Source organism: Neolamprologus brichardi, chromosome 19 (assembly GCF_056152115.1).
Source record: "Neolamprologus brichardi isolate AB-2024 chromosome 19, ASM5615211v1, whole genome shotgun sequence".
In the NCBI taxonomy this organism is placed as follows: domain Eukaryota; kingdom Metazoa; phylum Chordata; class Actinopteri; order Cichliformes; family Cichlidae; genus Neolamprologus; species Neolamprologus brichardi.
Window position 1 is genome coordinate 1,384,963 of NC_142122.1, and position 27,671 is coordinate 1,412,633.

Consider the following 27,671-nt stretch of genomic DNA (forward strand, 5'->3'; position numbering starts at 1 on the left):
TCTCCGCCAATCAGAGCGCGAGTTACTAAACCACTGTCGAATCACAGGCAAGCGTGTTAGAGGAAACAAACATGGCGGCTCGCAGAGGCGGTTGGCTGCGGGAAGGTTGTTTGTAAAGTGAAAGGTGCTCCGAGATGCTGAGCCGGACGATAAAGCAGGTCAGTGACGGCAGTGTCGGTGCTGCGCAGCGACTCACCGACACACGAAGTCTTCATCAGACAGACGACGAATCATCTTCATCAGACAGCGCGCAGTGACGCGTTAGCAGCCACTAAAACGCGTACAGGTAGCATGAAGGCATAGCTGAGAATAGCGGCGGTTTCATATTGAGATATGCAACATGTTTATAACGAAGGAAGCCCATTTGTGCCGCTTTTTAATGACGTCTTTATTTCATGAGAAAGCTGCAGGAACAACAGAGAGGTGGTCAGCGAGCATCAGTGTTGATGGAGAAGCGCAGAGCACTGTGGCTCACAGACAGCAGTGGGGGTCAGAGCACATTTGTGAAGTGAAAGCATGCTGTGGTGTATTGTTTTAGAGACGATGGCAATGACAAAAAGACAGCTGAAGATGTTTAGATGTTCACTGCGAGTGAGCAGGATGGCGAAGAGTAGATGTGAGTCCATCAGAGGTCAGAGTTAGAGGAGAGAGGCTGAGAGGGTTTGGACATCTGTCGAGGAGGGAGAGGGGATATCTTGGAGCTGCAGGCAGGAGGATGATGGATGTCGTGAAGGACATTTTCAATTCAACTTTATTTGTACAGCAGAAAATCACAACAACAGTTGCCTCGAGCTGCTTTATACTGTAAGGTCGAGACAGTACAGTAATACAGAGGAAACAGAAAACCCAGCAGTCACATGACACCTGTGAGCAAGCGCTCACCTCCGGCATCTCCAAGCTTAGGGAGGGGCAGCCGTCTGCTGTGACTGGTTGGGGTGAGAGAGCCAGAGGTTATTAATAACTAATGGGTGTAGCGTTTGACCCAATAAACGTACGCTGGAGCGATTATTTTGACAGCAACACTTTTATTTGGAGTTTGTGGTTTCATGCACAGCCACTCCCGCTCTCTTTGTGCTGTCACGTCCGCTCCCCCTCCGACTGTCACTGCCAACATAAAAAGACACACAATCAATGTCAGAACCCCGCACACCTGTTGACCCCGCCCCTGCGCCGCCCCGGGAGCTCACTGTGTCACCCCTCCTCTGCAGCTGGCCAGAGACCACACCCACGCCACAATGGTTAAATTCAGTGAGGTGTAAAAACACATGTTGAGTGAAAAAGCAGAAGAGGAAACACTGACAGACTCTAATTTGTTCATGTAAATGGAGAGTCTGGAGTTCCACAGGGTTCAGTGCTGGGACCAGTTCTGTTTACATTATACATGCTTCCCTTAGGCAGCATCGTTAGCATACATTCTCACTGTTATGCATATTTCTCCTATATATCGACTGCAATATATAATAAACACGGGAGTCTCCCCGTCCATCTGTCCCCCACAGAACAGCAGCCTGCTGTGTCTGCACTGTGTTCTGTCTGCTGCTGTGCAGTCCTGTGTTGATTCTTTTTGCTGCTTCACTGTCATGGTTAAAAAAGCTTCGATGTAGTTTCTTTGTGATACTGTGATGTTATTAATAAAATGCACGAGTTTGATTCCAGCTCTGCTGTTTCATCGTCATTCTTCAGGTGTCTTTAGCGCTGCGGGAGGGACGAATCTCTCCGACAGAGCTCTGCAGAAAATGCCTGAATCGCATCAGGAAAACGCAGCACCTGAACGCTTACATCACGGTGACAGAGGAGCGTGCTCTGGAGCAGGCTCAGCAGGCAGAACGCCGACTGCAGCGAGGTGAGGACAGCTCGAGCCGGGCTCGATTTGGTGCCGTGAGACTCGGGTGTCACTGCTTGATCTCTTCTACCTTCAGGTGTGCCCAAAGGTCCTCTGGATGGAATCCCGTTTGCTGTCAAGGATAATTTCTGCACGGAGAACATCAGGACCACATGTGCCTCCAGGATGCTTCAAGGTCTGTGTGAAGTGGGCAATAAAAACAACTTGTTTTTCACTCCACTGCAGCCCAGTACTTATACATCCTGCTTTTCCTGCAGACTACACTCCTCCTTATAACGCCACAGTGGTCCAGAAACTCCTCGACCAGGGGGCAGTTTTAATGGGGAAGACCAACATGGATGAGTTTGCAATGGGGTAACTGAGTTTTTGCAGCATTTTTGATTAAAGTAGAAGAGACGTCAGGACTGAACATTTAAGTGTTGTTAAAATCTGCAACCAAATCTGTTCACACCTACATCAAGTGTTGCAGTCCAAGCGCAGTCAGACTAACGGTCGTCTGTGCGATGGATCGACCACAGTGTGAACAAACTGCAGCAGTTTAATGTTTCTGATGTAGAGGAACAGTAAACTGGATCTTTGATCTGGAGGAAACGTGACAAAGTGCATTCTGGGTAAACTTTGCAGGCTCAGCGTGTGAGATAAGTGGCTGCTCAGAACAAGTTAGAGCAGATGAAAGGTGACCTTTGTGCCTACATGTGATGCCTCCTGGATCATTTTCTAGTCATGGAGTTACATGTGGATCCTTCTGTCCTGTCGGTCTGTATTGTTGAGCTGTTTGCATCATCAGATTATGAAAAATGATGGTTATGATGGGAAAATCTTCATATCCAACACTAAACTACATACCAGGAAAATTACTGTTTGGGAAGCCTGATTGACTGCAAGGCGCCGTGCGTGGTCATGCATGTTGTCCCGCTGGTGTTGTTCAGGTTCTTTGGACTTGATTCAAAATGTTCATCCCGGTTCCATCGAAGTTATACTTGCAAACGCCGTCTTTGTGCGGCGCTCACTCACAGCGTTCTTGTGTGACGAGGAATCAAAATGTGGTTAAAACTATAAATTCACTGAACAAACAAAGGTTACAAAAAGATTTCTGTGTTTTCTGCAGCTGCAGTTTTTCCTCATATGGATCCGTTTGTTTTCCTCGCAGTGCGGGCAGTACTGATGGTGCTTTCGGCGCCGTAAAGAACCCCTGGGGTTACGCCGCGCCCTACAGAGAGCGGACGAAGGCAGACCCGGACTCGGACTGGGTCGTCACCGGAGGCAGTTCAGGTGGAAGCGCCGCAGCTGTGGCCTCGCTCACCAGCTACCTGTGAGGAGACGCGTTCACGCTCTCGTCTTCAGTAAGACCGTCAGGATCTCCGTCTTTACATGTGATGCTCTTCTTGGCAGAGCTTTGGGGTCAGACACGGGCGGATCCACGCGAAACCCCGGGTCGTTGTGTGGCGTCGTGGCCCTGAAGCCCACGTATGGTCTGCTGTCCAGACACGGTCTCATCCCCCTCGTTAACTCCATGGACGTCCCGGGAATAATGACGCGCAGCGTGAACGACGCGGCCGTCGTCTTAGGTGAGAATCCTCAGGTGACCTTGGACATCAACACGCAGCAGCTCTGAATAAGAACGTCTGCCTAAAGGAAACTGCAGCCGTCTCATATCGCAGCACAGCGGCCAAACGACTCACCTGATCATGTTGTCGTGTCGTGCAGGTATCCTCCAAGGCCTCGACGTCAGAGATTCAACAACAGTTCCCGCCCCGTCATCACTAACAGAGCTTCCTGAAGACTTTGATGTTAGGAACATCTGTGTGGGCATCCCTAAGGTGACACTACAAACTACCTCAGCATTACACGCCAACATGTTACTTTGCAGGAGTGAATATTGAGGTCAGCACTGAGATGATTGATGATTGCAAAGGCAGGTAGATGAAAGCAGAGTGTGAACGACACGTTGAGCCGTTGTTTGTCTCTCCTGTGCTGCCCGTCAGGAGTATCACGCCCCGGGCCTCTCCGAGGAGACTCTGGCCCAGTGGAGCAGCGTGGCCGACTTGTTTGAGGAAGCCGGAGCGCGGGTGGAGCGAGTGTCGCTCCCCCATACGCAGTACTCCATCGTGTGCTACCACGTCCTGTGCCACGCCGAGGTGGCGTCCAACATGGCCCGGTTTGACGGCCTGGAATACGGTAATGAATGGTGCTGTGGTGTGTGGGTTTGGCACTTCTTATAGTGGGTGTGATGAAGTGTGACTCTGCCAGCAGGCCACCGCAGCCAGACGGACGGCTCGACGGAGGTCATGTACGCCTCGAGCAGACACGAGGGCTTCAACGACGTCGTCAGAGGGAGGATTCTGTCCGGGAACTACTTCCTGCTGAAACGGTGAGACCGAGCCGTCGTGTTTCCGAGCCACGGAGGGATCCTGTGATCCTCTCCATCTTTTTCTAAACAATAATCGCATCTTTTTATTTTCCCGCAGGAACTACCAGCACTACTTTGTGAAGGCTCAGAAAGTTCGCCGGCTCATCGCGAATGACTTCCAGCACGTGTTCAGCTCTGGTGTCGACGTGCTGCTGACGCCCACCACGCTGACGGATGCGGCTCGTTACCGCGACTTCACTCAGGAAGATAACCGAACGCGCAGCGCACAGGAAGACGTTTTCACGCAGCCCGCCAACATGGCAGGTAGGCACTGAAGCTGCATGCAGAGGAAGTGTGGGAGGAGCATTTAAATGTTGGGGATGAGCACAGCATGCACAGCTGTGACTGAGGAGCTTAAGAAGCTGCTTCTCGTTTCCCTCCTGCACATGAAGTGAAATGAGCGGCGCTCTGTTCTCTCAACTCTCTCTCTGCACACCAGGTCTCCCTGCAGTCTCTGTGCCGACGGCTTTGTCGAGACGGGGCCTTCCCATTGGCCTGCAGCTCATAGCTCCCGCTCTCCAAGACCGGAAGCTGCTCAGCGTGGCCCAGTGGATCGAGCAGAGGGTTGGTTTCCCCTCCATCAGTGACTTTGAGGACTCGGGGATGACGAGACGGGAGCTGCGTGAGGAGCTTGAAGCTTCTCCGTTACCTTGACCGTCACAGCTGACTTTATTGTCGTGCTAATAAACACAAGCATTTGTTCTAAGGTCTGTTTTTTACTCCTCAGCCTTTCAGGATATTCGTAGGATCCACAGGGACTCAGTTTAAACAGCTTGGATCTCGTATCTGTATGAGCGGCTGCCTAATATGGCCATGTGTGGTATCTCAAGCCCCTCCCACCTGCTCTTTATATATTTATATCTTCTATAGCCAATCAGAGGAAAGTTGGCTAACAGCCACGAGAGTAAAAATAGAGAAGCAATATCTAACTTTAAGAAACAACGGTTGCCCAACATGTTGCAAGTAGCTCTGGTGACCAAATGGTTACCCAGAGGCTGAGCGAGCAGCGCCGTGAGGCTTTGTTCACACAGCAATCGTCTCCACACAGATGTTGCCCAGTTTGGACCTGCTGCAGTCACTCAGTGAAGGTTTTCACATCATTTCCATCTAATTTATAAACGGGCAGATTCAAATATACTCACAACTCATTTGTGATGAGTCTCTTTGCCAAAGAGAACTCAAGCCAACTGGTTTCTTCTGGTTTCCTGTTTAACAGCGAGGTTGTAGAACATCTGTGTCACAACTACATCACGAACCAGGCGCAGCCTTCTCCCACGACCCTTTAGTCTGAAGGCAGAGAGACGTGACAAAAGCCAGAGATTAATCATAACTAACATAAACACAGAATGACGAGGAAAAGCTCAATGCATCATGGGAATCCTCCCGCAGCATCACTAAGGGAGGATTCAGGGTCACCTGGTCCAGCCCTAACTATATGCTTTAGCAAAAAGGAAAGTTTGAAGCCTAATCTTGAAAGTAGAGATAGTGTCTGTCTCCTGAATCCAAACTGGAAGCTGGTTCCACAGAAGAGGGGCCTGAAAACTGAAGGCTCTGCCTCCCATTCTACTTTTAAATACTCTAGGAACAACAAGTAGGCCTGCAGAGCGAGAGCGAAGTGCTCTAATAGGGTGATATGGTACTACAAGGTCATTAAGATAAGATGGGGCCTGATTATTTAAGACCTTGTATGTGAGGAGCAGAATTTTGAATTCTGGATTTAACAGGAAGCCAAAACAGGAGAAATCTGCTCTCTCTTTCTAGTCCCTGTCAGGACTCTTGCTGCAGCATTTTTATGGAGTTTTTTGGGACATCCTGATAATAACGATTCATAATGGTTCAGTGTAGCAGTGAGAGAAGTGCGTGCAGGCTGTAAGTCTATCACAGTGATGCCACAGATCTCAGACGGCTGTTGTCTCTGGTGTAACTGTGGCATCAAACAGAGGCTGGTCTTAAAGGGACAGGAGCCAACGTCAGTACAAACAGGAAGAAGGAAAATAATGAACAAAGATTTAATAATCAGCCTAGTATGCATGCATGTACTGATCAATGCTCCTCAGGCTCTTTGTGCATCATAAGTGACTGTCTCAGAATTACTTAGAGTTTGCACTCAAATGCTGGAGTGAAACCTGTCCCGTCAGGACCTTAACATCCCTCGTCTTCTTCACCTGATCCTGACCAGTTTTCCTGGAGTTCTTTGGTGATTGTTACACATAATGAATCCAGACACTGTAATTCTACATCAGTGCACTTCTATTACATCCAGGTCTGGTTGTTTTCTACCTTAGATGTGCGATGAGTTATGTTACTTTTAGTGTTTCTGAGAATAAATAGCAGTTCACACGTTTATCTGATGACACTGCAGCAGAAACACCGATAATATAATCCTCTATTGTCATGCCGATCTTCATCATTGCCTTTATCGCAGCTTTATGCAAATGTGTGTGCATGTGAAGTTTTTGTGGGGAGATAAGGTTTCATGAAGCTTCTGTATCAGCTGACAGAAGCAGCAGCACATCGACTCTGCGCTGGTTTAAAGGTGTTTACCTCAGCAGGCCACAATAAGACAATTAAGAAAAGGATCACAAGTCCTGTTTGAGGTTTTGGCCTCTGTTCACTAACAGGGTCCTGATTAAAGCAGTCTTTATAAGGCCGGACAGATCTGGGCTCTGACTGCTCTCAGAGCGTACGCTGTCAGGTTTATTTATATAACACTCGTCATTACATGAAAACTCGATGTGCTTATTGCAGCTCGAGGATCTGTGAGGTCAGGAAGGAAGTATTTGAAAGGTAATTTAATTATAAGATCATTAAAATGTCAAACTGTTCATCAAACAAGCTCTGTGATACATGAAAACTCAAACACTTCAAGTTGCAGTTATGAAACAATATTTCAGACGGTCACATGTTCTTGAGAACATCGAGACGATGTGTCCCCGTTTTCCTTACTTCAGATTAATATTCATTTTTACCTGAATTGTCTCATTTTGTCTTATCTGATCACGTAAGTTGGGAAAACTTCAGCTCATGCTTTCATTTTTACGCAAAACCCGACTCGTCGGTTCTTTGAGACGTTCTTTATGTCATTAAAAGTCAGACGTGAAGTTTCATATTTGTTGTAAGGAGGTTAAAACGGATTCCCAACTGAAATACAAGCTGAGAAAATTTGGAGATTTTTGTAATTTTTGCAGCATTTTGAGCCCTCGTGACTTCATAAACACGAGTACAAATATCCACATGAACTTTCAGGAGTGCAAAACACATTTAAGCTCATCAAGTGTCAGAGTCTGAAGCCTGAACCTGTTCATCGTCCTGCTGTGGCTGCCTCGGACAGCTGCACCCAGCAACATGTTGGAGCTTTTTGTTCTTTATTTTTATTATTTTGAAATTTGTAAATGTTTGTTGTTAGTTTACTTATATTTTGGGGAATATTTACAAGTTTGATTTGTAGGTTATTATTTGTTTAAATGTTTTGTTTGTTTGGTGTTTACCTTGTTAAGTCAGTAAGAGCTGTAGGGCCATGTTTCCTATAAATAAAGAGACTGGTGTAGGACCAGCATGCACTGGGGGGGGGGGGCTATGGGCTTTTTTTTACCAGAGCAGGGGAAGCAGCAGGAAGTAACAAAGAATTGATCATGTTATTGCCAAACTGGATGAATAAACCATAAAAACGCAACTTTTACATTTGACAGTGGACTTCTTTCGCCTGCGTACAAAATATGATCTCAGTGCAGCGGGGGCTTGTTGACTTTTAATCGTGGGATGTTTGGTTTGTCAAACAAAAGGAATCGTCTCTACAGATAGTATGAAGGTAAAAATGTGCCATCGTTTCTCACGTCGTCCCCTGCAGACGTGAGGATTTATTTGACCCCTCCCACCTGCCCGACTCTTTCCATCGCTCCTCATCTGATCCCGGTCTTCATTACAAAGTCGCCCACATGAGGAGGACGTGCAAGCGAAGAGCAGAGAAGCGGTTCTTATTATGCTTGATAAAGCATGCAGGCGCCGGCCTGCAGCTGTCAGACTGAAAGCTGATGTGTAAAAGGCTCTGAAAGCTTTTTTTCACACCACACAAACATTGTGTTTTCCTGGACTCGTGTCACATGTCAGGATGTAAACAACAGTCTGCTGCACTCTTCACAGCTCAGCCTCTGCTGTCACGAGCTGCTCGCTCTTCAGCTGAGAGACTATTTCTGACTCCAAACATCACCGTGTGCTTTAGTTTTATTGCTAACATGTCTGTGACCAGGCTGGATCGTGAAGTCTCGTCTTTTTATTTTCTGATTCGTGTAGTTGGCTCCTCTGGTCACTGTTAGAGTCAGAGACACTAAATCAGTCTTCCTCTTCAGGAACCGCTTCAGACTTCAACTCTGTGCTGGTTTGGCCCAGGCTGTGTTTACCTCATCTGACCAGTGGTGATGTCACAATGGCGACATCCATCTTTGACAGTCTGTCAAAGGTTCTTCTTGCCTGTGATTTGTCCATTAGATCTGATTCCACATTCATGTCTCCCTGTGGGTCCAAAACAGCAGCTCTGAAGTGCTGGAGATCGATGTCACTCCACCATCGCACCGGTTTCCCAGCAGGACGCTCGCTTCACCCGACAGCTCTGAGGGGAAGTGAAACAAAAAGCTGATGTTGTTCTCATGCGAAGGCCTGAGAACACTTCCCATTAAGATGTCATCATCTGCTGCGAAACTTCACAGCATAACCTGAAATGTTTTCCTCTGTTAGTCCAGACTGAAATATCCCAACGTGTGTCGTCTTCATGAGTTTCAGAGACTGCAAGAAATCCTGACAGCACAGACACTTTCTGCATTATCAGCATCCTTTATTTAATGCAGATTTTCAACATGTTTACGAGAGCACGACTGGAAATGGAAAAAACCAACAACAATCCTCACTTCAGCCACTGCAGTGTTAATATACTGTAAACGTGTTATTCACACTGTGACAAACAGAAACGAGGTGAGCGAGAGGAAAAGCTGACGTTTATGCAGAGTAAGCAGTGAAGATGTGAACAGAGCGCGTGGGCCTGCGAGGATGAAGCAGCCAGTCTCAAAATAATGCTGCGTTTCCTTTACCGTTTGAAACGGCTGCTGCTTTCTGCAGGTTTCCGCTTCCTCTGCAAAGATGTTCTGAAACATAACGGCCCCCAACTCCTGCTGTTCACCTGATGGATTAAATTTTTTTTTAAAAAAGATGATAAACTTGTCTTGAAGCTCGTGTTTCAGCTGGTATCTGTGTCTGTGTGATGAAGCCCTGCAGTCTATGGATGCAGCCGCGTATCCAAGCTAGCTGAGGACTCAACTGTCCAAAAACATCCAACACAGCACGAGCCAAACTATCAGTGCTTCAACATGCAGGTTTAACACCGACTGCAGATGTCAGGGTAACTAGCTCCATCTTTTACATACAGTCTATGGTTTAACCAGTGTTAATGCATCCCAACCCAGTGTGCATACTGGGTTCAGTCCTGAGTTCTGTTATTCACCTGAAGGAGTCCTTAAAGCAAATGTGTGATGCACACATTAAGGTTTTATGATTGTGTGAAAGAGAGGAAATGAAATGAGGATGTGAGAGGATGCATTTGCATGCGTTAATGCTTAAACCTCTGGGAATCTGAGATCACTGTAGTAAGTCCCTTCAGTACAACAGAAATACTACAAACAACAAATGTTTCATCTCGGGCAGTGAAATCAATTAAAATCATACATGCTGGTTTCTGTTGTCTTTGAACCTTATCTTCCATTTTTCTACAGGATGTGGTGACGGGCTCAAATCAGCCTCCTTGTCATGGTGCTGCATGCCCAGTTGTTTCCAAGAGTACAGTATGTTTTTAATGATATGGTTCTACACATCAGAAAATTATTAAAATCATCGTTCTGCCTCTGCTGAAGTGTGACCGAGGCCGTTTCTGTTCCTCAGTGTGAAGGAATCTGCATGCTCTTAACTAATGAGGCATGCAACCGCACATAACAGTCAATACGATCCTTTAAGGTGATAAACATTACACCGAGCCTAGCTTCTTTTGTGCTGTTGCTTTGCACTGTTGCACTGAGCAAATGGGGTTAAAATATGCTGAAGACAACTGAAAACGTCAATGAAACCAGGTGGGAACATGCAAGACCAGAGCTCTGCTCTCTGCATGTAACCCTGCTCAGGTACAACGAGCGGAGGGCAGCTCCACAGAAGAAGAAACCCAAAGACTATAAAAGACGAGAAAACATCATCACCCACTGGTTTCTGGGTTTTCATTTTAAACCTCCAACAACTGTGTGACCACGTTTGGATGGAGCAAGTTATCTTTACTCAAACAGCATGCATATTATTATTATTATTATTATGACCTCATAAAAAAGGTTCCAACAGCACAAACAGTCCAGAGGTCCACTGCAGGTGAAGCCTAGCAGACAGCTAGCAGCTACAGCTGCCTGTGTCAACAACCACCATCAGTCAAAGAAGCCACGCCCCCAATAATGCAAACTTTAAGCTTTAATATAATTTAAAAAAGGTGAGCTATGAGTCATTCTCCACCTATACAGTTCTTATGGAGGGGGACATTTTTATAGAGACCAAACCTGGTTTTATAGCAAGATTTCAATCGATTGTGGGGAAATAAAGTTAATCTCAGAGATCCAAGGGAAAAAACAACAAAGAAAAACAGCATTTACCAACCAGACACTGACAGAGTACAGATACTTTTAATGCACCGCCATCAGGTCAAGAGCAGGATGTAAGTGAGGGGAAGAGGAAACCAGCACGAGTCTCAAACGTACACACAGTATTATTTCACTGGAGGTTACGTCATCCTCACAGTCACACACACTCACGTCTTCAACACTTAGCATGCACGGATGTCATCTTCTTCTCACTCGGCCTGTTTGTGTTGTCATTTGGCACTTTATTCACCGCAGCCAAGTGTGAAGAGCATGTGTGCAGTATCAGCACAGACATGTGGAATTAGATTTATGAGAAAACTGGTTCAGAGTGCAAAGCATGAAGTAAGCAGGGCCTTCAAAACTCACTCATTTTGTTACAGTCAGCTGCTTATTAACACAAACGTCGAAACAGCCAATCACATGGCAGCATTCAGGCAAGGGGATATGGCAAAGAAGCCTTGCTGAAGGTCAAACCGAGCATCAGAATGAGGAACAAAGGGATCTGCTGGGATGTTTAGGCACCACGACCTCTGAAGTTCAGAGAGAGTGAGACACTGCATGAGCAGCAGTTCTCCGTTGATGCCAGAGGTCAGAGGTCAGAATGGACAGACTGAGTTGACAGGAAGGCAACAAGCTCAAATATCTACTCGGTATAACCACGGCCTCAACAGGTGGAACCTTGGAGTAGATGGGTTGCAGCAGCAGAAGACCACGCCAGGTGCTCCTCCTGTCGGCTAAGACCAGGAGCCCGAGGAAGATGGTTTGAAAGAAGTGAAAGAAGCATCAACCAAAACTTGGCTGATTGGGACACACACCCGTTTTCACACCTTGGCTTTGTGATTAAGTGGAAGATCAACGGGGGTCCAAATCTGGGACTCTTCACTGTTTGACCTAAGAAGTGAAGAAGTCCAGATGATTTTCTCTCCAAGCTCTTTAGACCCTGCTCCCAGCAGAAATGTGTCTACGTCTTAGAGACGGTCCCCAGATCATCCAGAAACAAGCTGCTGCACCTGAAGAAAGTGGCTTCATGGAGGAAAGATCCTGACCTGAAGTGAGCTGCACGAGGTAGTTTGTGTCACGTGATCAGACGCGAATGCAAATCCAGTGAAGAACCTCCTATTGAAGAAAAGAGGTCACATAGAAACTGAAAAAAAAGCATAGAAAAAACATTTAAAAATAAAAACAGACACAATTACAGATACATCCTGCTCGTCTGCACGTTATAAATACGTGAGGGGAAGAGGAAAGCAGCACGAGCCTCAAACATACACGGTATTATTTCACTGAGGGTTACGTCATCCTCACAGTCACACACACTCATGTCTTCATCACTTAACATGCACATCATCATCTTCTCACTCAGCCTGTTTGTGTCGTTCGGCACTTTATTCGCCGCAGCCAAGTGTGAAGAGCATGTGTACAGTATCAGCTCTGCAAACAATGAACTGAGGATTGTTTCCATTTCCAGTCCGGCCCGCATTCAAAAAGATCGCTGTGTCTGTGCACGTGTTGTTTTTTGGAAGTTCGTTTACTGTCTCAAAACATGATGAGACACTTGAGTCTGCACGAACAAACCACTGCACTCTTCAGCCTTCACGTGAGAACAGCAGCAGCTTCTCCGACCTCGGAGCTTCCAGGTGAAATCGCAGCTATGGTGGAGGGATCTGCGTATCCAGCATGTCAGCTGTTATTGATGAGCAGCAGAGTCTGAGCTCGTGTTTTAGACGCAGACATGAATGTGGGATTAGATCTAACGGATACAATTGGTTCACGAAACATGAAGCAACCAAGGCCTTCAAAGCCCATTCAGCCGCCCATCCTCACACAGGAGCGTCCTGTGAAGGCGGCAGGAGGAGGAGGAAGGGCATCAGTTCTTCAGTCTCGGTCAATTACTTCTGTTTGTCTTCACCTCGCAGCCCTTTGTGTTCACAACATGGAGTCAGGGGGGGTCATGTGGTTTCTGCTCGTCCACGGAAGGGAGAATTTTTCACGTGTTTCAGATTTTTTTTTTTTTAACTTGTTTTTCCCTCAAAGCAAACGAAAGTGATTTATTTTTCATCTTATTTTCAATGAGGGAGGTTTTCTTCACCCAGCCCGTCTTCAAAAAGTAGTGACGTCACTACTTTTTGAAGACGGACTGATTTGTCTTTTTATTTTTATTATTATTATTATTTTTATTATTATTATTATTATTATTATTATTATTTTAAGACAAATGGGGGAAACGGGAAGTTATCATCTAACAGTACCCAGCTCCGGCTGCATCCATGGACCGTACAGAAGAGCGCACAGAGCTGGAGCTCAGCCTGCTGGGACGGTCTGTTGGCACGGAGTTTTCACAGCAGCCAGATTATGTCAGATACAGTCAGTAAAAGTGCTCCAGCAGCACAATCACGGCCCACGGGTTCCGTTCAGCCGCTTGGATCAGCCAATTAAAAAAAAGAAAGAAACGTCAGCGTGTGTGACGGTGCACGCAGAAAGAGCGCAAAGAAATCCGTGAAATTACAGCACAGAGGATTTAAAGACGTGGGGGGTTGTTTCCCCACTTTATTTATTATTTTTAAATAAAAACATCCATGAATTTTAGCTTTTAAGGCGACGTCCGTTACAAGCTGATAACGTGCAGAACTTCCGACAGAAACTGCGTTTTATGCTCACGTTTAACCTGTAAAAACAGGATTACACGTTCACCTTCACCTGGAACCAAACTTGGAGTCTGAGACCCCCCCCCCCCCCCCCGCACCTGATCCAGATGTGATGTTCTGCTCTTGACTTCGCTTCACGTTTGAGGCTTCTGCACATTTTTCCTCTTATACGTCACGAAATCCAGGAAATTACACTTTTACAAAAACAAACAAAAACCCACCACAAATAAAACACTGGACTATATATATATATTTTACAATTTAAAGTTTAATTTCACAGGATTCACATGTCAAACATCAGATTTGCATCATTCTGAAAGTACAGAACTCATTACATACAGTCGTTGTGAATACACGTGTTTTCCACAGGGTTCAATATTTCTGATTTATCATCGAGCATGTTCCGTTACTGGCGGGAGGATTGGTTGCGTTTCAGAGTTAATGAAGAGCAGGATGCGGAAAGGAGCAGGGCGCGACCCGGGCCGCGTCGCGCTCGTTTCGCCCGCTCAACACAGTAAATAGTTAAGCGCTCTACTTTATGTGATTTCCTTTTTCTGCCTTTTATTAAACACTAACGTTGTGCCCCCTGCCGGCTTCCGAATGTCCAGCGCGGATCAGATCATCCGGACCAGCCGTGCAGGAGAACCGTGGACAGAAGCAGCGGAGCGACGAGCAGCGTGAAGGCGGCGGGACTCCCGCTGGCGCTCCCAGTCGGTTTGGCAGTTGCAGTCACGTTCTGGCTGCGGCCACCTGCCTCGGCCACCTGCAACACATGAGATAACCACACGAGTTTAACGAATAGACACTGCACCAGGACACAGGAGTCACTGTCATCATCACCGCCTTCAGCTCAAATTGAATTATTCACACACACACACACACACACACACACTCCCCCCCTTCAGCTTTAAATCAAAGTCTGTCAGAGAATCTTTCGTCTCCATTTCTGCCAAACACTGAACTAAATTCTGAGCTGAAGCTGCAGACAGCTGCTGCTCTGGCAGTTGTGCATTTAATTATGCGCAAACAAGCTGCGTTAAGCACGGCAGTTTGCGCCTCTTCTGTGTGGGAAAATGTGCAAAAAGATGTTTTAAACACGGACTGAACTGACCTGGGAGGTGAGATGGAGAGCCAGCAGCAGGACTGCGACGAAAACGATGCTTAGCTTCTTCATGCTGATGTGATTGAAACTGCTGCGCGCGGTGAAGGAAAGGCAATTGAAACAGGAGGCGCGCAGTCGCACCTTTTATAGCCCCCACCCAACCGACACAGAACTGCCTTCATCATGCTGCATTCAGGCGCTGTCGGAGATAGAACCGCTCAAGGAGCACAAGACAGCATAATATAATCTCAGTTTAATTAAAACAGTATTTTAAACACCCTGGGATCGTCTTTCACACGAAATCCCCCGAATAACTCAAGACAAAGTAGCACAATTATGGTTCTCAGTTGTTTGTTTTTTGCTTTTCCCGCCATTATAACTACATGTTTGTTCCGTGTGCTTTTTTTGTTTGTTTGTTTTTTAAATAACCATCATTTTTTTCCTCGTGCCACGTTAAGGGGACACCCTGCATCATTCTTTGTTTAGTCTTTTTTTCCCCTTTCAATCTAATGGGATCTTCCAAAACGTCAACATGCATGGTTTCACGTCTCAAATGAAAATGGACGATGCCATTCGTGGTGAAGCAACGTACCAGACACTCACAGAGATCTGTAAGATCTGTGAAGGGAAGCAGTCTTTGTTCTCGAGCCCACACATGCCCAACATTATAAGACTTCCAGAATAAAACTTTTAACCCCACAAAATTTGGATTTTTGTACAGCTTCATTATCTTACCCCATTATTTCTCCATGAGCTCGAGAGCACCCCCAGTGGAAAAGGTCCACAGAGTTCTTGGTTAGTCCACATTGTATATTCAGTCTATAGCAAATAACCAAACAGCTCATTCTGCATTGTGAGCATCATCGTCTGTAGCCTGCTCCATTGTAAAGCACTTTGAGTGCTCAGATGAGTAGAAAAGCGCTATATAAGAACCATTTACCATTATACACTGGTAAAATAATAATAATTAAAGTAGCGTTCAAAGTTCATCAGATTTCAGTGGGGTATAAATCGTGCTGAATACCTGCACTGATACTGGGTCATGTGTCAGGAATGAAAGGATGCCAAGAAATTAAAATGTAGCCTGCAGAGGGCACATACAGACACCTGGAAATCAGAGTGAAAACACACGGAGGGACAATGTCAGTGGCCTCAGTCTGTAAAATCATTCCTGACTTGGAGGTTGTCTCACTTTTAGCCCTCTGGTGCACTTGTTGTTAATTTCATTAGCACCAAAGCAGCTTAAACTGATTAGCATCCTCCTCTGCTACTTGACAGCCCAGATTTATATCCCAGAAGTTTAACTTGATGCTCTGATCGGAAAATGCTTCTTTCATTTGTTTGTATTACCCTTTAATAAGCAGGGATATAGGTTTTGAATTTTTCCTTTAATTTGTCATCCAAGGCTTCGATTTAACTCACATAGATAAATGACGACCTCTAGTGGTCAGTCGCTGTCATTGCACCTTCAGATTCTCCTACGACCCAGCGGGACTGTGTGCGTTTAAAGCTGGAGGGTGCTGAGGTGTCCGTGTATCACAGGGACCGCTCAGACCCAATGGTTTGGAGGTCAAGTTAGAGAGAAGAGGTCAAGATGGTTGGTGGTATCATCATCATCATCATCATCATCACCACGGTTGAAAACCAGGAAGTTGACAGTCCAGTTTCCAAACATGTCAGAGTACTGTGTGTGTGAGCCGCCCGGAAGCATTTTAAACACTTTGATTTCTAGTTGTTATTACTAATAATTACTGGTAGTAGCCATTGTAGTAGTATCCAGTTAAAACAAAGGTTACATAAATAACCTTTATTGTCATGAAAGAAAAAACGCATCTTTACGTTTAAATAAGGAAATACAGTCTTAGAGTATGTCTGCCCATTAGAGGGCGCCAGAGAGATATGGCATTTTATAAGCTACAAAATCAAAGACGAGGAAATAAAAAGCAATAAAGGAGATTAGAGACAATAATACTGTAAATAAACCTGTTGTGACACGAGTTTCTCCGCTTCTATTCTGAAGGACTCACAGCAGAAAAAGCGAGTGTGTTATTGTGTCAATAACGTACACACACACACACGGAGGTCCCTAATCTGCGTAAAATAACCCAACTACAAACCGCTGAGAGCTTAATGACGGCGTGTCGTCAGCTTACTGTAGATTTAGTCACAGGTGATAAATGTCTGAGATCATTCCAAACAGACGCACATGCTATGAGAACAGCATGTGCAACAGAAGGCAACAGAAAAGGACCCAAGATAGAGCCTTGTGGAACTCCAGATGCAGAAATTTAACTGAGAAATTCCTTTAAAATCACATTTACACCAACTTAAAGCCAAACTCTCAACTCTATGACAAAAAGTGTCCTGTAGGTTTCACACCACATTTATTCTTTTACAAATGTCTTCAAGAGTTCAGCTAAACACAGATCTCCACTTGGTTTCTTCAACGCAGGGAAACAATATTCCACATTTTTATCCAGTCGCTCAAATTTATTTTGCACAAACGGTTGCTAATCTACAAATCAACAATTCAATTCAATTTTATTTATATAGCGCCAAATCACAACAAATGTCGCCTCAAGTCTTCTTTGCTGAGACTTCAGCAAAGAAGACTGGTTTGCTAGCTGGGTTTAAATGTGAGCTTAGCACACTGAACATATTGTGTCATTTCCAGCAGACTGAGCTGTCATGTATTTGTGAACTTTTTCACAACCAAAAATTAAGAAACTTTGGCCACAAACATCTGAATGTACGGAAACACAAAAGCTTCAAAGAACCATTTTAAGTACAGGAAGTACATTTTATTTAAACTCAAGTCTGTATCTGCATAGAGCCTTCAACATGCATGTTTGTACATTACAACCTTTTTTGTAAAATAATTAACCAGAATAAATAAACGAATTAAACTTGCCATGTTTTTCTAAACTGGTTAAATAATTTAGTAGTAAGTACACCTGAGTATTTGGAGCAGTACAAACAAACGTTTGCTCGTGCCTGACTAGCAGCAAGCTCAGCCTAAAACGATCCACACTGTGTACTTTAAAATGTCTGAACCGTCTCAGGTTCCAGTTTTTACAGGATGTAGTGACAGGCTGAACATGTTGCATCAGTGCAGCATGTTTAAAAAGGGAACTTTATGATCGTATAGACAACAAATTACTCATCATGGCTGAGGTGCTGCTTCTCCTTTGTTCTTATTCTTGGTGAAATCTCTACATCATCTACTGTACAGCGTCGATATAATCCTTTATAACGTCGACTGAGCCGAGTCAGGCATCCTGCAAACCACCAGATTGCTAATTTTGCTGGCTAACGCCGTTTCTTCTTCAGAGTCATCACCATAAGGTCAAATACGAGTCCTGACAGTGCTGACCCTGTAACAGCTGGGACGGGCGCCAGCAACGCTGAATTAGAAAAGGAAGGAAATGAACGGATGGAATTCCGAGTTTTCGTGTAATCTAGTGGAAGAAGCCACAGCTGAGGGAAGAATCACGACACAGAGGTCATACTGTGTTCCCACTGCACCCCTCAGTGTCACCACAGTGGATCCTCTGCCATCATCTCATTGGATGCTCAGCATCAGAGATGATGGATAATCAGGTTGGCACAGTTGTTGGGTTGTCTTTGTTGTACTGCAGCATGTTGAACAAAACTGAGTGTAGGCCCTCCGGCCCATCACTCCAAAGTGGGTCGACCCACCAGGAAAACCCCCAGTATGTCAGATTACAGCCTGCCTAGCATCCTCCTCTGCACAGTTTCCACTTGTGACCAACACCAGGTCTCTTTAACCCGACTGATCCAGCACGGAGATGTTATTATTGATGATCCACGTTTGATGTGAATGCCCGACTGCCTCAGTTAAGGTCAGAGGTCATGATTCAACTGTAAGAAAAGACTGTGGGAGAGTCCAAGAAGGAAACCACTGCTGACCAAAAAGATCACAAAAGCTCATCTCACATCTGCTAACAAACATCTGGATGATACCTGAGACTTCAGTAAATATTCTGTGGACTGATGAGACAGAGGCTGAACCATTTCCTGTTAGATCTGCGTCAGACTGTCAGCGTTTCATAAAGGGAACGTCCCAGCAGCAGGCAGACACTGTGGTGATGTGATGGTCTGGGATGCAGTGTGACTGGGGGAATTGTGCTCTCCACCACGAAACCCAGAAGGAGGATGTCTGCCCATCAGCTGGTGTATATTCCTTTCACACAGGACTGGCAGGTTTTTTGTTTTAACAAAGAAAATCTGCATTAAAACAAAAACACCACGTTGTATTCACTGACTTTCTCCAACACTGTACATCATAGGTGTCAAACTCTGGCCCGCAGCCTAATTACATTTGGCCCGCGAAGCCATACCAAATTACTATTAGAGCTGGCCTGCCAGTATTATACAGTGCACGTACTGCTAATACTACAATTCCCAGAATGCTCTGTTGGCGTTTTGGCGAGTCAGTCATGACAGGACCCATTAGCACCCTCTCCTCTGTTGACCATAGTCATAGCAACCATGCAAATACTGCCATGCTACCTATCCCAAAATGGAGAAAAGAAGAACAGGAGCTTTCTGGACAGGTGGGAGAATATGATGAAAATTTGATAAATGATCAAATTTAATTCAGAAGGCTGCAAATACATTTTTTATTTAAGAAATGAATTCCACTGATGTGTTATTTAATTGGAATTTTGATTTTGCATGTGTGCAATTTTAAGTTATATATACGTTTATATAAGTTATATATATTGTTTAGTATTAAGCTTTGCTTGTTCCATACTCAGTTTTTCAGCAAAACTTGTTTGAATCCATAAGAAAAGATTCCTTGTTATATTTGGAGGAAGATTTTTTTTCAATGAATATTAATGTTAGCCCGCAACTTTGATCCAGTTTTGAATTTTGGCCCACTGTGTATTTGAGTTTGACACCCCTGCTGTACATCATGCAGATTTATTAGCAGGACTGATTTCTGAATGTTACGATAGTGACTTTACCCACAGCCTCACAGTAACATCATCGTACCCTCATCTTATCTCCAGGTTTTTGAGGGAAATGCAACCTCAGATAAAGACCATTTACAAAATGCAGAAGCACCGTCTGAAACTCTGAGTCTGCACCATCATCATCATCATCAGCTCAGAACCACTTTCAGCAGCAATAGCTTGAAGTACTGGTTTTCTGTGTTACTTTATAAGGCTCTCACATCATTCTGGAGGAAATTTTACTTCTGCTTTACATCATTGCTTCATTGAAGGTCGGTGGTTTGAGCTCGTGCAACCCAGGCTCCAGCTGCCGCCAAGACTTTAGTACACAGGAGCTCACTGCAGGGTGTCCACATCGTCTGCTGAGTTTGGTTTGTCTTGAAACACGCGCTCTGCATTACGGGCAAACGCCTCCACTTCGTGTGAAAGGACAGATTTCTTTCTCTTCTCAGTTTTTACAGAGAAGAGAAAGACTTTTTTTTAGAGAGAGGGGAAGTGCTGATTGGGCCGTGTCATGGAGGCATAATTAGCAAATTATCTTAAAAGTGTATTTCTTTGGCTCATGACTTCCTCGTTTACTTCATCTTGGGTTTGATTATTTATTTTAAGTAACTGCTAAACAAACTGTTGGTTATGTTACTTAACAGATGATTTTTTGAATATTTATTTCCCCCTCGTGTATTGAACCGGTGTGATCAGCCAACATTTAAGTTTCCTTTATTTCCTGTTAGGCTGCTGTTATTGTGTCGGGCTGTCAGTTTGGAGGCTTGAGTTGTTCGTTTACTTTGGATATTTCTACATGTTGGGGTAAATAAAACCCACTTTTCCCTAATCACCACTAACTCACACTCACACTGACCTTGAGGTGAATTTCCTGGGAGTTTTGAGAAAACTGTGAGCCTCTTGAACGTCTTCCACTCACGGATAATCTCTCACTGCAGAATGATGATCGTTGTTCTCATGAACAGACTGAGTGTTGGTCTCTAACATCACTGACGTTGTGTCAACACACCTAAATGTTGCGGATCTGCTAACTGGTCCGACAGAGCTGCTCACACCTGATGAGGATCAGTGAAGTGTGTGTTTGATTAGCAGCACCTGGCTCACAGTTACCCTCATAATGAAGCAGCAAGGCTGGACTTTGGCTTCATGTTTGTGGAATAATGGTGACACATCATGTAATGTGTTGTTCATTTGAAGCTGTATTTACTTAACTGATCAAACCTTTAAACCACCACATATCAAATTATCAGCATCCTCACTCTGTTTTCAGCGCTGTGACTGAAACCTGCTTTACTTTTTCAGTTCATCCTCATTGGCTCTTACTTTCACCTGTGATCCACACCTGTCCATTATTCCCCAGCCACACCCCTGCATCCTGTCACAGTGTACACACTCCGTGTAGGAAAGACCGGGGATAGTTGTAACATTTTTGACATTTCTGTCTGTAAATTGGAGCTCTTTTAAGGTAGTGGATTCAAAATGTAATGCAAAGTATTTACACGTCTCAGCTATTAAATAGTGCAGCTATTTTCTCTGCAGCACAATTACCCATTGCATGGTATGGTCTCAAACACAAAGAGTGAAATGTTACAATTAACCCCATAGTCTGGGTTAGTTGTAACATATCCTGGGGTGAAATGTAACACAATGAAATAAGGGTACTAACAAAACATTAACATGTAATCTTTGTTTATTCAACACATGAATGCACTTAGAGCCATTTATGTAGCTATGTGTGTGTGTGTGTGTGTGTGTGTGTGTGTGTGTGTGTGTGTGTGTGTGTGTGTCAGAATGCAGAAATCTAGCTTTTGAACATATGCCAACCCCCCAAAAAAGACAAATTATGGAATTTTCTGCAACTGAATATTTCATTAATTTTGGTTGGTCTTCCTTGAGTTTGGCGTCATTGGCTGAGTGGGCATTATAACCTACAACTCTTGCACCAATCTTGAACATAACAATGAAGCTGAAACAATGTAGTTGTTCACCAGCATCGCAATTCCATTACTTTTTATCATGGCTGACCTTGGTGTGGTTTGCAAAGTGCTTCAGAAAGATGCAGAAATCTGTTTCTTGCACCCATCCTGATTTATTTCCACTACCAGTACTTCCTACTGGTCCATCTCTGACACAGTGGTCTGCATAATGTATGTGTGGGAACACAAACAGTGGAGGAATTGTGTTGCCAATGGCATTAACCGCACATACAAAAGCGACCAGTGAACCTCTCTGCTGATGTCGTTGCCCCAACTTGTTTAATATAAGTTAAAGTAATAGTGTGGTAAGTTGTAACATCTGCATTATTGTTACAACTGACCCAGACTCCTATAGCCATGAACTAGGGATGATCTGATATCGTCGTGTTGGTGTTGTTCCCAGATCATCATGAAAATGTTGTTCCAGGTTCAACATTGCAAGTGACCAATCACATTATTGTGACGTTATTCTTTTGCGCACCAACCCATTCGTGCATTTATGAAATTCCAATGTTGCAAGGACAATATCAATTCTGCTTAGCGTTTATTAAAGGGTTAGGGTTAGGGTTAGGGTCCGTTGATCGGCGGACAAAGGCGGTTTCTCGCAGCTTAAGTACAGTTTTTTGTTTTACGCCGGTTTTTCCCGAAGTCGCAAAAGTATGACATCACAACATTCTGATTGGTCACTTGCAATGTTGATCCTGGAACAACCTTTAGTATGATGATCTGGGAACAACACCAACACGAGGATATCAGATCGTGCATGAACTAGCTAACATTACAGCTAAAACATTAGCACTAAAGACCTACACAGAATATATCCCCATAGACACACAAATAACACAATTTAAGTTTGATGAGTTTAACTGCAAAGCAGATAATGCTATTAGAAATTGAAATAAAGTAGAAAAACTTACTTTTTGGCATACAAATGACTTTTTTTGTGTGTTAAATTGTCTGTGTTTGACAAAATGTGCTGATTTTTCACATGTGATAGCAGAACTGAGTTGGGCATGCACAGGATGAGTCACATCATTTGAAACTTAGCCCTGATTGGAGAAATTGGAAGTGTTACAACTATCCCCGGTCTCCCCTACTTTACTAGATAGTCTTCCTCAGTTTGTCAATCTTTCCTACTGTTTCCAGTTTTCACTTCCTTTTCATCTGTTTGTGTTTGAGCTTCTTTACTGATTCTGACTTCAGCTCCTCGTATTTTCCGTCTTCTTCCTCTGAGCGTCTCCCTCCAAGTTATCACAGATTCACTTTGCAAATATTATTTCATCTCTTGGATCTCTGAGCTCATACTGAAAATATAACATAAAGAAAGTTTACATTCCGCTCCACTTTTAAAACTGATCCGTGCTTTTAACACATCCAGGCCGAGTTACTGCAGTTTTGTGTCAGATGGGCCAAAACGCTCCTGGAGATGCGTCTACATGTGAGAATTCACTTCATAGTTTTCATACGGGTACTTTCAGCGAGTCTGCAAACGTTAAACAAGCTGAACGTAAAAAAGCGATTCAGCTTTTGTGATGAGGTTCAAATTAAAAATAAGTTTTATTCAAGCGGGATGTTTGACCATCACACCTTTACTGTACAACCGACTGTTCTATGCAAAAGAATAAATGCAAGCAGCTGCGTAAATGTGCATGATTGCATATCTAGAGCAGCGCTTTAAAATAGCCGCTTTTCGATTCTATCAGCCGCACGTTTATTTACAGTCACCCGAAACCAGATTAAGCTGATAATCCGCCTGTGCGGCTGACACGGACACCAAACCTGATTATCAGTGTTCTCAGTTCACCTGCTCAAACTCTTCCAGCAGCATCTATACTTCACTGTGACGCTCCACGGGGAAAAACAACAGCTCAGTCACGTCTTCTTACAATTTACAGTTTTATTCTTTTTATAAAATTCGAGAAATCTGCTCTAAAGTACAAAACTCGTTCGTGCGCAATCACTTGAAACGGATCGTCTTCTTCACGGGTGCGTAAAGACAGCCAATCAGAGCGGCGCGCGCTCCTTTCAAAACATTTCCCATCAACACTGAAAACGATTCCACGTCACAGAAAATAAAAGAAGAAAAAATACACTGAATCTGGAATAAAACTAAAGATGCGTCTCCAGTCCACGCGTGGCGGCTGTGCCGTGTCCGCTCGCTCAGGCGTGAAACAGAAGAGCCGCGAGCAGCAGCGGGGACAGCAGCAGCGTGGAGAGGGCGGGACCCCCGCAGCCACTCTTCGTGGGTTCACTGGTTGAGGTGGAGGTGGAGCTGGTGGTGAAGGTGTTGGTGCTGGGGAGGGCGGTGCTGTTTGCCTCGGCCCTCTGAAACACACAAAAGCGAACTGCGATCACGGAGGGTCGCGAGAAACTCCTGATCCCGTGAAAACTTTAAACACCACGCGAGAAAAATCTGCATTTTAATCATTTCATTAAAAAAGACAGAATTTCCCCTCACGGTTACTTCTGCTGTAAGGAATCTTCCACTCGGGATTCTTTGCGCTCCCACGATAAATGTTACTCATTCCACATTTTAACACGTTGTTTTTACTCATCAGGCCCCACGGGCACGAAAAACCCGCCGGTCTTTATTTCTGCCCAACGTTATTTCCACAGCTCTAAACTCGGAGTTTGTGGAAGTTTGGAGTTTCTCCTTCAGCTCCTCAACATAAGCCTTAAAGCTCCTAATTTAATTAGGCGCAAACAAACTGCGTTACAAAGGTTTCCGCCGCATCTTTAAAAGAAAAGGTGCTGAAAGATGTTTTTATAAAACAGATGCAAAGGTGAAGCTGACCTGAGAGCTGACACGGAGAGCCAGCAGCAGAACTGCGAGGGAAACGATGCTCAGCGTCTTCATGCTGGAGGTGATGGAGGCTCGTTTTCTCTGTCGGGTGGAGGAGCAGTGAACGAACTGGAGGCGCAGCTCGGCCTTTTATAGGCTTTGAATTACCGCTGATGTGTAGATGGTGACATCTAGCGGCCACTGGCTGACTCACAAACGCTGCTCTGGAGTGTGTGTGTGTGTGTGTGTTAAACTTTAACTCCATTCCAGCCACATGATTGGATGAGCACCGCACTATTCTCATTGTCATTGGCCTGTCAGTCAAAGCTGGAAAGGAATGACTTCTATTGACTTTATATTGATCATGTCTCATTGTTCTATTGAGGAAACGTTATTTTGACATCATTAACATGTCATCAGCTACACAGCTGTAAAGACTGTGAACACACTGATTATGCTGGATGCTTTGGTGCACGAGTCTGTGGGGACCTGTTTGCTGGGCCGCGAGCAGGAAACGCGTCCTCAGCCTGCTGATTTAACCTCACAGTGCAACGGCCAGCTGGAGGTTACCTCATCAATGTGTGCAGCTCGTACACAATAACCTGCAGAAAGTGTTTTGTGAGATAAGGTGGGCCGTGCACACCTGCAGGCCGTGTCGACGGGAGTCCGAACTGTTAGAAGTGATTCAGGCTTTTAACTGGCTGAGAAGAATCGAGGTGGCTGGCGGGACATGTTTGTACCAAATTTCCGTCCATTGTGCAGAAATAAAGAAACCTCAGAGGTCATACAGAAGAAACACTAACAGGCTTTATCAACCAGACACGACAAGTACTCAGCTCTGCATCATATTTAGAAAATTAGAGGTTTTTAATGCAGCACCATCAGCTGAACAGCCTGAGAGAAAGAGGAAACCAGCACGTCTCAAACAGTAAAGGAAACACGCAGTTTTATTTTGAGGAAGATTACATCATCCTCACAAACCCACACACCTCGCTCACGTCTTCATCACTTTGCACAAACGTCCTGTTTCTGTTGTTTGTCTCTAACCAACATGTTTCCAACATTAGCAGGTCTGATGTGTAAATCTGCATAAACAAAAGGTTAATAATTCAGAAAGTATCTGTGCAGGGAGGGATCTCTGCCTCCATGTCTGTGGAGCTATGAGCTGTTATTGATGAGCAGAGTGAGCTGGTGTGACTCACAGTGAGACAGACACGGTTGGAGTGCCACTCTCATCACTTAGAACAGGAAACAGAGGCGGGATCCTTTGATTTTGGACAGTAGAGTCAGAGTTTGGTGTAAACATGTGAGCACCAATCCATCCTGCCTTATACCAGCAGCACATGTTGGTCAAGGTGTTGGTAGATTTTCTTTAGACACTTTAGGCCCCTCAGAAAAAAACTGAGCCACGGTGCGTCCTGCTGGCAAAAGTGCACCTAGAACACACTGTATATAAGACGGACACAGTCACGTCTCGTTAGCTGTAAATTTGAGTTCCAAATTAAAACTTTTCTGCATGTAAACACAGAAACTTCCGAATCTGGAGGCTTAAACCCAAGTTCAGCACATGTGAGGCAGCAGGTGTGCCCTGTGTTGAGACCATTACTACAGGAAGCTCAGATTCTCTTCAGGGTTACGGTGCAGATTTAAAATAGCTGAAACCAGATTAAGAGGCTGAAGGAGCCCGATAATCAGACCTGGTGTGACGGATCCACAGCGGGTCAGACCATCGGGGCTCCGAGCTCACTCATGCAGCTTCACTTCTCCCGCACAGGAAGGAAACAGTCACGTGGTCTTAGATTTTAGTTTTATTCAGTTGACATCAAAGCACAACCTTTCAGTCCCACATGTGTTACAGCATTTAGACAAACTTCACAGTCACACCGGAAACAGGAGCACCTCTGAGTCACTCCTGTTCTCAGAGTTCAGGAGGAAACTGCTTTTTATTAAACCTCCTTTAGGAAGACCTAAAGTTTCCACGGAGTCCGGACCGATCCGGATCCAGTCATCCGGACCAGCTGTGGAGGAGAGCCAACAGAGCCAGCAGCGGAGTGCAGGCGGCGGGTCCCCGGGAGCCGGTCCCTCTCGGAGGCCTGCTTCTTGGAGAGGTCGCAGTCTTCACAGTGGAAAGTGTGGACGCCGTGGCAGAGACCGCCTTCACCGTGAAGGACTTGACGGTGGACGCCGCGGTCGTAGTGGACAACGTAGATGCGCTGACCGTGGAGGACTTGATCGTGGACGCCGGGGACGCCGTGGACACCTGCCCCCGGGCCATCTGCAACACAAGAGACGCCATGAAGCTGAGGAAGTGCGGCTGCGCACCGTGGGGAGGCTGAGAGGCCCTGAGAGTTCACCTCCACCTTTGATCAGAGTCTCGTGTTTAAATTTAACGTTTGACAAAAAGTTGGTCCCGCAGCCTCTCGTGCCCCTCCACGCGACATTTAAAGCTTCTTAACATAATGCAACTCAGCACGAACACGACACCCACGCCACTTTGACAGAAACGTAACTCACCTGTGAGCTGAGCTGGAGAATCAGCAGCAGCGATGCGAGGACGACCACACGCAGCGTGTTCATGTCGGCTGTGCTCTGCTGGGGGAGGAAAGGCGATTGTCCACGGAAGCTCACGGCCCACGTTTTATAGCCCCCACGCCTCGACACACCCCTATCTGCTGCGTTCACGGGATGTCGCAGATGTCGCTTCATCATGTTTAAGACCTGATGTTGTTTTTATTTGTAACCACATATTTAACCAATGAGGATCCAGAACAACCAAACAAACCGAAAACTACAACAAATTGTACCGGAAGTACATTTTTTGGAGTTTTTTATTGCACGTGATGAAATTTATGTCTGCATGCTTCTATCTGTCTGAGTCGTTGGCACCTGCGTGGGTTCATCTCCATGAAGGATGTCTGCTTTGTCCAATCAGGATGAGCTTCCACCTGTCAGGAGCCTGGTGGCTTCGGAGACAGATCCAAAACAAAGCATGGCAAAAAAAAAGTTGGATATAATTTAACAAAAGTCTCATATTTTGATGCCAGGGTGTCACGAACATATTGTCTTGATTTGACCAGGTTCTCAGTGCTGTTTGAGCTCATTAATAAAGTGTAGGCTGGTTTGGTTCAGCAGGACATGAGTGATGACTGTCTTTAAATAAGAAACAGCTGACAGGAGGAGATACGGTGTGAACTCCTCTGCATGAGACAGAAAATCATTTTGATTAAACATCTGACTAAACATCAGATCTCCTCCACTCCTCTTTGATGGTC

General features: G+C 45.0%; 2 protein-coding genes and 2 long non-coding RNA genes across 4 annotated transcripts; 1 reads left to right on the forward strand and 3 right to left on the reverse strand.

Moving 5' to 3' along the window:
* The first annotated feature begins 31 nt into the window (after positions 1-31).
* qrsl1 (glutaminyl-tRNA amidotransferase subunit QRSL1) lies at positions 32-4,959 on the forward strand. Its single transcript, XM_087832820.1, has 11 exons — positions 32-158; positions 1,684-1,843; positions 1,920-2,018; positions 2,101-2,197; positions 2,994-3,155; positions 3,236-3,411; positions 3,551-3,663; positions 3,829-4,021; positions 4,097-4,214; positions 4,312-4,517; positions 4,693-4,959. Exons 1-11 carry the CDS (start codon positions 135-137, stop codon positions 4,905-4,907), a joined length of 1,563 nt encoding a protein of 520 aa, XP_087688946.1. The 5' UTR covers positions 32-134; the 3' UTR covers positions 4,908-4,959.
* An 8,848-nt stretch (positions 4,960-13,807) lies between these two features.
* On the reverse strand, positions 13,808-14,770 carry LOC102793791 (uncharacterized). The gene is made up of 2 exons (XR_437265.3): positions 14,669-14,770; positions 13,808-14,320 (listed from the first exon to the last, which is right to left on the reverse strand). It is a non-coding gene; the product is annotated as an uncharacterized LOC102793791 (long non-coding RNA).
* Positions 14,771-23,550: 8,780 nt separating this feature from the next.
* Positions 23,551-24,504, reverse strand: LOC148097118 (uncharacterized). The gene is made up of 2 exons (XR_015716981.1): positions 24,412-24,504; positions 23,551-23,942 (listed from the first exon to the last, which is right to left on the reverse strand). It is a non-coding gene; the product is annotated as an uncharacterized LOC148097118 (long non-coding RNA).
* Positions 24,505-26,210: 1,706 nt separating this feature from the next.
* LOC148097119 (uncharacterized) lies at positions 26,211-27,307 on the reverse strand. Its single transcript, XM_087833081.1, has 3 exons — positions 27,286-27,307; positions 26,914-26,991; positions 26,211-26,674 (listed from the first exon to the last, which is right to left on the reverse strand). Exons 2-3 carry the CDS (start codon positions 26,974-26,976, stop codon positions 26,405-26,407), a joined length of 333 nt encoding a protein of 110 aa, XP_087689207.1. The 5' UTR covers positions 26,977-26,991; positions 27,286-27,307; the 3' UTR covers positions 26,211-26,404.
* Between the last annotated feature and the right edge of the window lie 364 nt (positions 27,308-27,671).